Source organism: Electrophorus electricus, chromosome 15 (assembly GCF_041902795.1).
Source record: "Electrophorus electricus isolate QZ-2024a chromosome 15, ASM4190279v1, whole genome shotgun sequence".
NCBI classification, from domain to species: domain Eukaryota; kingdom Metazoa; phylum Chordata; class Actinopteri; order Gymnotiformes; family Gymnotidae; genus Electrophorus; species Electrophorus electricus.
In genome coordinates, this window is record NC_137511.1 from 2672318 (window position 1) to 2682705 (window position 10388).

The 10388-nt window shown below is 44.7% G+C and overlaps 2 protein-coding genes across 3 annotated transcripts; both read right to left on the reverse strand.

Moving 5' to 3' along the window:
- Positions 1–394: 394 nt before the first annotated feature.
- Positions 395–4462, reverse strand: hexim1 (HEXIM P-TEFb complex subunit 1). The gene is made up of 2 exons (XM_027013457.3): positions 2334–4462; positions 395–2092 (listed from the first exon to the last, which is right to left on the reverse strand). The coding sequence occupies exon 2, from the start codon at positions 2074–2076 to the stop codon at positions 1039–1041; it is 1038 nt and encodes a 345-aa protein (XP_026869258.2). The 5' UTR covers positions 2077–2092; positions 2334–4462; the 3' UTR covers positions 395–1038.
- Positions 4463–4666: 204 nt separating this feature from the next.
- acbd4 (acyl-CoA binding domain containing 4) lies at positions 4667–9495 on the reverse strand. 2 transcript variants are annotated; one of them, XM_027013451.3, is made up of 10 exons: positions 9257–9495; positions 8713–8833; positions 8464–8548; positions 8157–8277; positions 7405–7530; positions 6753–6838; positions 6435–6552; positions 6096–6298; positions 5150–5261; positions 4667–5054 (listed from the first exon to the last, which is right to left on the reverse strand). In XM_027013451.3, the coding sequence occupies exons 2-10, from the start codon at positions 8805–8807 to the stop codon at positions 5032–5034; spliced, it is 969 nt and encodes a 322-aa protein (XP_026869252.1). In that variant the 5' UTR covers positions 8808–8833; positions 9257–9495; the 3' UTR covers positions 4667–5031. The 2 variants fall into 2 exon arrangements, with proteins under 2 accessions (XP_026869252.1, XP_026869251.1); XM_027013450.3 differs by having other exon boundaries at positions 5208–5261; positions 9257–9491.
- Between the last annotated feature and the right edge of the window lie 893 nt (positions 9496–10388).

Sequence of the window (10388 nt, forward strand, 5' to 3'; positions counted from 1 at the left end):
AGGAGAGGAAAAAAAAAAAAAAAAAGGTGCCAGAACCAAAGTGAAATACATCTGTAGATGCAGCAGAAACAGAACTGCCCACCCGCCTCATAGTGGATTCAAGACTCATCATTAAATTATCAAATGATGACATCCGAACCTCAAAGCCCATAATGGTACCAGTAACTTTGCTCGATTTCAGGTCTATGAGGGGATGCGTTTATCAGATCTTATGGGAGGTGATGTGAGCTACACAAAATATCAGTTGTACAGGTCATGTGGACCCTGCACTCTGCATTTCTTAGGCTCTTCTGAAGCAACTAGTAGCTGACCCATGATTGCACGAGCACCTAGAAGACTGTACATTCCAGTTAATGCAACTTTATTTGTAATAACATGCGAGATGACCGGGAGGTAAGTTAAAGTAGGATTTATTACAAGCGGTCCTAAGTGTTAAAATAATATAATTAGCCAGATTTTAAAAAACCCAAAACAAAACAAAAAAAAACATTGTCCACTATAAAATCACGAATAAACAATTGGACTTTAAAATAACTTAATCCACAATATATTTGGATGAAAACAAATGCCAATAACGGTTTTACACAGTTTATTACATACTTTCCTTGGTCATGCATTAAGCAGAATATCAGTTGCACCAGCAGAAAATACCCAAAAGCTTGTTTCCTGTACTGAAAAAGCGTTCAAACATCCAGCATGTAGGTTATAGTAAACTTACAAATGCCTTTCGCTCGTCCAAGACATTCGTCACTTATCACAATGTGACGTTTCCTCGTGCAGATTGAACATCTGTTCCTTGCGTAACTAAAAAGCAAAGTGTTCTCTTTTTGAAAATTCAATTAGGAGTGGAAAAACTAACCTATATTACAGCGAACGGACTAAATTTGCAGGACCGCACATATTTCAATATTAAAACTGCAGTAAGGAAATTTACCTTTTGATGTCGGGGGTGAGATAGCATGACATTAACTACCGTAGCTTACAGTAAGACAACGAATCAGAGCAACGGACAGTAAAAGCAGGGAGCGAGCATGTCCATTACTGGGCGCCCTCCCCAGCTGCGTGTCCCGTGTCAGGCCCTGCTCTGGAGCCGTTCAGTCCTGCCCCCCCGGCGGCGTGATGGCGGCACAGCAGCTGGCTGTTCAGAGCCCTCAGTCTCTCCACCTCGCACTCCAGTTCCCGCACACGCTGTGCCCCGTCGCCCGGGGCGTCGGAGCTCCTCCGGACGTGGCGTAGCCAGTTGTTCTCCTCCTCCAACCGCGACATGCACTTCTCCAGCTCCAGGTACTCTTTAACCAGTTCTTGCTTGGACATATTCTGCAGCGTCTCCACGTGATATCTTTCGTAGGTCTCGGAAAAGTCCCTCTGCAGAAACTCGCCGCCCGCGTGGCCCGGTCGGCCCATGCCATCGCTGCCGCCGCCGCCGCCGCCTTCCTCCTCCTCCTCCTCCTCCGCCGCCTCAAAACGGTCTTCCTCGCTCGCCGTGTCCTCCGACCGGCTCGCCCCGAAGGATCTCCGGCCGCACAGCTCCGTGTTGAGATCCGGCTCCTCCCGGTCGTGCTCTTCCATCAAGAACTGAGTCGTGTTGTATGGGGCGACGGGGAGACCTTTGGCAAACATTTCGGCTCTCACCCTCGACGCCCGCTCGGTCTCCCGCTCGTCCAGCTCCTTCTTCTCTTCCCAAGTTAATTTGAAGTACGGCTTCCAGCGCCTCTTCTTTTTGGAGGGTCGCCGCCGGTGTTTCTTCTTGCCCTGGCGGCCGTCAGACAGGCCCTCGGAACTTGCGCCAGTGCAGCCAGACTGCTTTTTGCCCGGCGTTTCCTTCTCGTCCTGCTCGTTACCGGACGCCTTCTCCGCGGGGAGCGCATCGTCACTTGCGGCGTCGCCGGCCTTGGGTTCGGGATCACTCCTGTCCCGAGCACGGCACATCGGGTGCGCATCTCCAGACACGAGTCCGGGACAGAGCTCCAGCTGACTCTGCTGCACTTGTTTCTCAGAGATCACACTCTGCTTCTCGTCTCTTTGTCGCCCCCTGCTGTCAGCCTCCGGCTTAGCATCACTTGTAATAAGCTCCATAACTGTACACTCCCACCTGAAGGAGATACAAGTTTTGTGATCAGAGTGATGAAAGGCAGTTTTGGTTTTTTTTACTCAAAAGCCAAAGAGAACACGTAAACAACATGAGAAAATATTGTAAACAATGCATCATACATTTAGAAAACTGAGTGGGTTTCGAAAACTGAACGTGAACTTGGCTAACGTTAACACTATTTTATTCAGCACAATTTGATACAAAGAACCAATTCGTACAATCTATGAGGAAACAAACTCACCGTTTATATCAAATCTACCGTTTCAGTTGTTATGCTACTTAAGACTGTAAACGTTAACTCTTTCCGTGCCTCTACAACCAGCTTGATTTCTCGCCGGTGCCGAATGTGCTTCACGCCGCTGTCATCTCCTTCTCGCTTCTGCTACGGAGTGGCGTGTGGCTTGTGAATTTATTACCTCCCCCACGTAAAAGGCGCATGCGGCTCGTCCTCGATTTTTCCTGCTTGTTGGGACTTGAAGTCCACTTCGTCATTCACGTGTACCAGTCGGTTCGGACTTAAACCTACATTTCCCACAATTCACTGATTGTTTTCAGTCCCCCTCGAGATACACCCACTCAAGAACGTCATTGGTTGAAAAGTTTTTTATAGCCTCACGGCCCTAAACGACAATCCTGGTTGGTACATTCCCGTGTCAATCAAAAAGAAAGCTGTCCCGGTCACTCTAGTGGACGCTACCATCAGCTTTATAATGGGTACATACGTTCTCTTTACAATGCAAATATAATAATTACTCGCATTTAATTTGAACTATCTAAAGAAAGTGAAAAACCTTGCTAGTCCATGGTGATAGCAGACAAAAGTACACGATAATTTCATCCTTTTTTGGCATTATCGTCCACTTTGAGAATGCGTGCATACCTTGCGCATTCGGTGGGATTACACGCGCTTCATCCACAAAGTAGTTCTCCTTCACCGTAGTGATTAGCCATTGAGTGAAACGTGTGTGTTTGTGGAGTTGAATAATGTGCACATTTCCACGAGCAGATTGCTCTTGTACATTAAAACATGTCGTCATTTCTCAACCTGACCAACACCTGCAAGCCCCGATCCTAAAAAAAGACAAAACATCGAAAGTACCTCTTCTGTCTCGGTGTGAGGGGTGTAAGATACTGTTCGCTAGCTAACCTAGCTAGCTCGTGTAGCCGAACACTGCTCCCCCCGGACAGACGGGTCAAGAATGGTGAAATAAAGATTCAAAAATAACGGCGTTTTTTCACACGAACGTGTGAATATTCACTAGTGCTAACGGCCCCGACGCCAAACGTGCCTACTTCCACAAGACACCCAGCCAGCTGGCACAGATAGCTAGCCTAGCTAGGGGGCTATTATGTTTTTAGTAAGCTAACTAGCTAACATAGCTGGTTTATACAGCTAGCTGTAACATGTTTGTGTTTCAGAGGATAGCTGGCTATAGCTACATTTTAGGACAGCTACATCGGTCTGGCATTTTTCCTGGCTTTACTGAATTATTTGCCGGCTAGTTTGCCAAGCCGAGTCAGCCCTGGCTTGCTAAGAAAGCACCGCTCGCTAGGGAAGTTAAGCTAACGTTAGCTTAACTCCATCTGCACCCTGACAGAATGCCAGGGCCTGTTTTGAAAGGACACGGTGCTCAAGAAGAAACTGTTGTTCATTTTTGGTCGAAACATATTTAATACATGCTAAACAATTTAACCTTAAATTCGTAAAAGAACTTTGGACCCTTATCTAAGCAACGACTGAGCTGTAAGGGTCGCTAGTTATTTATCAAGCTAGCTACCCCAAGTTGGACTGCATACAGCGGCAGTGTTTGGTCAAAATGACTGATTTTTGAGGGAAATTTTTATGCGGTGAAGAAACTGAATAATCTAGCAACTTCCCTCAGATAAATGCACAATGCGCGATCCAGTTGACGGCAGACGATAAACGGAAATGATCCAATAGCTTTTGAATAAAAGAATATTCAGTGTTCACAACAGACTAAAGATGCGTTGTTTTGTTTTTGGGTTTGTTTGGGGGTTTTTTTTGGATGGATTTTAAAACAGCAGGAAACCCGGCGGTCCCCCCCCCTCCCCCCATACACGTCCGAACACACCGAAAAAGCATGTGATTGAGAAAAGCAAACCTTTAAAACTTGCTCACTCGTGAAACACATGCAACTACATACTTACTGTATGTAGTAAGTAATGCGTTAACTATCACATTATATTTACGGCATTCGTTAGGTTAGTTTAATACAGCAATGATCCTCGTCTCTTGAATACAGCCACTTAGAGAATATAAAATATATTCTCTATACCACATTGCTCATTAGCTATTTACTGTTTTTAGTCTGCATTAAAGTCATCTGTGGTATGTGACCCCACATTAGACCAGATAAAGGCCTAATTATTAAGGCTTGCTTGATAAGAAGTGGCATAGACTACTCAAACATTACGCCGGTGCGTCCACGCATTCATTTTGTCCCCTTTAGACAAAAAGCAACCCTCCATGGGAAAATGAATTGTTAAAATGGATGGTTAAGAGTGACAAAAATCTTCAAAGGATTTTTAAAAAACAAATCCCACATAATTGAATATGATGACTGTTGCTATATACATTTATATATCCAAGCTTTGGATAAACAGAATGTACATATAATTCTGAAATGAACCAACACTGTTCCTGCAGCAGCCAGCTATCATTTGCTTTTCCTTCTGAGAGTAAGTTGAGATTTGCATTAGCCTGTCTTTACACTAGATGAAGGCAGAGAGCTCCACGGCGACTCCCTTCCTACATTCGCGTTCACAAATACTAATTTGATCATTCAGTAGCTCGTCTGAGGCAGATTCACATGGCAGAAACGTGGACGTGCTTTTCCCTCCGCCGTCTAAGCAAGGAGACCACTCCGTGTGCGACGAAAGGCCAGACCAGGAGTAGCAGCAGTGTTCGGCCAGAAACATCAAACGGCCACCGTTTCTCCACCTGTGGACAGAGGCGGGAGGTTCTGAATGCTCCTGTGTCAGAGCCGTCGGATGCTCACGCTGCAAATGTTCATGCTTATTCATTTATTTATTTACATCTTGACATGCTGCGTAAACACTTCACCACTTTTAGCACCATCAGGGGTGGTTTTACCTCACTCTGTGGAGCTGTTAATTGCATATGAGATCTCCACTGCAAACACTGAGCCTTAAGTGTATTAAAAGAGGAAAAAAGAAGGGATGACAAGACCAGTTAAGCACCGTCTCAATACGACCCACAATACACCACAGCCCATAAATGAATATAGTAAGAAAAAGTGAGAAGGGAGAGAAAAACATTGTATTGTAAACATATTTTAACTGCCAATGTTGCTTTTGCAACCTTCATATATCAAACAGCTGTTTGTCAGGGTTACGCACTCCTTTCATTCAGGAATATTCTGTTGTAACGATCCTCTGTAAAGGATAAAGCACATGATTTGCCTTTTTATAGACACTGGATTTATGACTATTGTTTTCAAAGCACACAATCTGCTTACTTTTAAAAAAATCCTGAAATGCCCCTTTTTATGGCTATAGAAATATTTTATTTCAGGCATTCAGCTTGTCTAATGATTCTTTATGCAATGCCTGACTTGCAGCATGCAAATACATAGTGCGTCTTCTGTACCACTGTGCTCCGAGATAATCTATGGAAATACTGTTCAATTACACGTCCCTAGAGGCTTAAATACCACAGTATCAATATAAATTCTAATCACAGACATCTGTGCTTCTTCTTAATTTTGTTCTACCGGGGATTAGGCTGCATATCTGACATGATACAGGAGCTGAATGCCCATGCAGTGTTGAGCCAGAGGACTAGAATTTCCTTCTTCAAAGTTTTTTCCACCCAGTAATCTACATTCAACAGTTATTATATGTCTACCTATGTATTAATGTAACTAAAAGCGCTACACTACACGGTTCGGTCTGTCTTTATTGTGTGTCGCTTACAGTCCACATAGATCACTCTTGTGTTCAGTTACAGAAAAACCCTTACATGAGCTGCAGCCAGGCCCTCGACCACCTCCAGTCGCTCCATGACGCTCTGCATGTCCACTCTGAGCCTCCGTAGGGCCAGAACTATCTGCTGCTGCACCTGAGTGTCCTGAAGCTTTTCAGCCCCTCTGTCGGAGCCGGCTCCTCCCCCTGCGCCCGAGGCTGGCTGCCCTTCTCGCTCGCCACTACGATGAGGTGTACTTCCTGGTCATAGCACAGTACATAACATACAGGAAAGCTCGCTGTCTTTACATGTTAAATTCACCTTCCTGCACCAGCCACCATGCAGTTGAAAAGTTGCACCATGCAGCTTTACTACCGCATAGCATCAGTGTCTCACCGAGACGCTCTCTCGATCCGTGCCTCGTCCCCCCTCTTCCTGGGTCTCGCCTCCTCAATGGGGGGACACGCACATCCCCGGCCCCTTCTCCACCTTGTCCAGCCCCCATCTGGGTGACCTGTAAGACAGGCATCTACTCTTGCCCCTGGACATCAGAGGGCTGTGTGCGTGCATACTTGTTTGGGTCCCTGCATTGCCCAGAGACTGGCTGTTTGTCGGGGGGGAATAATGTGAGCGCCTGGTGAGCTAATAATGCCTATCAATAGCCTGAGCTGTTATTGCCAGAGGGAGGTAGGATTCAACCTTTGAAGTACGTACCTTAATGCTGTCCAGCTGCTCCACTGAGTCACAGAAGATTTCACTCTCAGAGTCGTTGGTCAGTACCTGGCCTTCCAGGGCCCAATCTACACCCAGGCAGTGGGTATACGTGTCAGAGGTCGCTTGCTCAGTTTAACACTGAGCTTGCATGTCACACCATACATGTACCACCAGCACAGACACAACAAACTCTCAGCATCGGGTCTAGACGTTTTACATTTCAGAACATGTAAATTTATGTGCCTCTATCCTGTCGGTCAGCCTGCTGTTAACATATCCCTGCCGAACCACCAACCTGTAGCCTGGATCTCAGTCACTCACCACCAGTCATATAGTTTGAATCACTAATGTTCAGCCATGCTTGTGCCAGAACCTGTGGGGTCTGTGACTGGTTGCCAGGCAGCCAGGAACTACCACATATCCCCTCACCAGACCCACCTTCTCCACAACAACCCAGACAGTCAGAGAAGAGGCAGGAACAAGCTCTCTCAGGCCACTACCGATAACACCTGAGCCAAGAGTAACTGGCATGCCCCTAAAGGACAAACCTGTATGAGGTTTAATCCAAACCACACCTTAACTTTGGCCATGTGCTCCAGTACGTTCTGCCACATATTTCAAAGTCACCAGTCATTGTGCGTTAGGTCTTTACCTGCGCCCTCTCTCAGAGGGTCACCGTTAGGGACAGGCTCTCGCTCTCCTTCCTGATCCGCCTCTTCATGTGGAGCATCAGGCACTTCCTCAGGTGGACTAGCGGTCTGTTCATTAGCGTTTACATCTGACATACAAACACAGGCCATATTCTTAAACCACTGGTGCGCTTGCCTTTGCTTATATCATGGTATGAGGGCAGCTCAGTGGTGAAGCTACTTGACTTGAATTGGACGGTTGCTGGTTCAAGCCCCACCACTGCCAATTTACCACTGTTGGGCCCCTGAGCAAGTCCCTTAACCCTCAATTGCTCAGGTTGTACTCAGCTTTGGATAAAAGCGTCAGCTAAATGCCATGAATGTAAAAGGCAATAGATTGTTATACTATGACACCTACCTCAAAAATGACTTTGATCATCATGGACCGTCATGGGTTAAGATATTAAATACTATTAAGTGCTATCAGAGGAAGCTTCTTCTCAGAGAACTTGATAAAAATGTAGATTATATAAGAGACAACAATTTGCTGTTTTATTACTGTTTATATACATACAGTACACAGTAAATACACAGTATTTACACATTCTAAAACATACAGTATTTAATTGTTAGTTTATGAAGCTGGCACACAATTGGTGTTTGAGTAGGTATATACTAGAAAAAGGTGTGTGTGTGTCTATATATAATATAAATGTAACGACTGAATTATAGCCAACAGTGAGAAAGTGTTCTACAAACCCGTAAATCAACTCACCTGGTATTAGACTCAGTAGTTCCTCTGGTGGTCTGGGCATATCATGAATGACATGGTAGAGTGGCTCAAAATAGTGGTAAAAGGAGGCCATCTTCTCATTAACAGGCATACTGTCTATAACCTTATAAATGGAAAGAATTTGTAATTATTTCACAGAAGCAAATTAACAAAGAAAGATGAATTGTGCAAAACTCTTAAGGTGAGAGACCTCCCATCTAGAACATTTATTTTCAAGTGTGCATTATAAAGTTTACAGGCTTCAATAAACGTTTTGCGCAGATATCACCATCAAATGTCTGCTGCTCACCTCTTGTGCGACTTTCTTCATCTCATTAACATAAGCAGCCATGGCACTCTCACAGCTCATGTCTCCAAGCCCATGCCAAGCGTCCCTGTAAAGAAGAGGTGTGTACACTTGCACCGTGTCTTCCACACTACGCCTTAAGCTAATATTTTTGACCACTGAAACATCAAGCAAAGGCGCATGAACGATAAGCCTTGGCGTTACAGTGTACTCTGTTCCTCACTGAAGATCATCGCAGACACCAGTTCTCACCACTTGTAGCGGCCAACGGGGTCCCAGAAGCCCGGACGCGACGCTTTACAAGGACCGCACACAGCCTGTTTGTATAGGCCATAAAACCGGAGCATTACTTCATACGAAGGCCTGTAGGAACCTGTTCATCATAATGCACGCACACACACACACACACACACACACTTTACGCACAGTGGTGCAATGACATCTGGTACTAAAGCAAGAGCTGGCGTTTTCCATTGCATGCGCACGCTACCGTTTTTGGGAAGGTTGTGAATCACATCCACCGCAGCCTGAAAGCGTGTTTGACAGTCTGCAACCTCGGACGTGGACAGATTAGGCATGGTACCCTCCACAGCAAACGGCGCAGTGCTGCGAGGCCTGCAGCTCTTTAAACGCAGCCGAGCGACGTGCAGCTAAAGCCTTAGCCGCTGTAGCTAGCTAGCGAGTTTTACAGTCTGCGTTTTAAAAGCACCTTTCGGAGTATTAGCGTTACTCGCAGCGGTGAGGGCCGCAGGCCCCTAAGCAGCTTGTGCAGGTGGGCATAGTCCAGTTACCTCACCTGCGCTCCTTCTGCCCACATAATAGTGCTCGGGGACTCGCGTTAAAAAAATGTTAGAGTGACGAAATAACTCATTTGATGCCGTCACTGAAAATACATTTTTGGTAATTAAATCATTAGTGTGGCAGGTCTGATTTCTAAAAATAAACAAACAAATAAATAAATAAATAAATAAATAGATAGAAATAAAAATAGCTAGTTGAGATTCGAGTTTAGTTCCGGGTGTTGTCACGTGGTAGAGACTAACGGGTTCCACGAGCGACATAGCCCCGCCCCTCATTCAGGTCTCAATCCCACATGTTAGGATTAAGATTTTAGTAAATGTACGTACCAGAGATTATCCTGAATAATATTATCACCAAAACACTAGTTGTAGAAATATTCAGCAAATTAGTTAATTTGGTTCATTCAAAGCAGATTTAAGATTCTTACCAAACACCCCGTTAATAATCAGCAATCAGTCTATAATTTATAATGTCCTCAGGTTATTTCCCTACCAGAGGATGCATTTCATCCCCCAAAAGTGTTTTTTGGATCATATTTTGTGCTGAGGAATGTGCTTGAAGCGTTCCTCGACGACGCCAGGGGGCGACATCCTAGTAAAAATGATTTGTATCTTAGTTAGGTTAGGGTGTCTGTATGAACCGTTAGCTTTTGAATAAACAGCTTTTAAAAAATCAATTTGTGGTTGACCTTGTGTTGTGTTCTTATTGTTCTTTACATTTCTGATCAAATACGTTCTAGTTTATGTTATTTATTTCTTTATTCAGGCATTGAACAGTCTACTATTTTGAATAGTCATCCATTACAGTTCCCGCATACTACGTACTCGTTATATTCGTCTAATGACGTAAATTGCATTTACATTTACATTTCGCAGACGCTCGTATACAGAGCGATTTACAAAAGTGCTTTGTCATTTACTCATAGAATATATCTTAATACAGTAGGTTAGAGTCCAACATACCAATGAACTAAAATACTGTAGAATACAGGGATCAAATACAAATACATAAGGTCTCTCTTAAACAATAACTGCAATAAACCATAAGTGCTGGAGTTTGTTAGACAACATCAGTGTACCTAGTTGAGCCAGTCAGTATAGGAGCAGAGGTAAACATCTTCCCCTAGG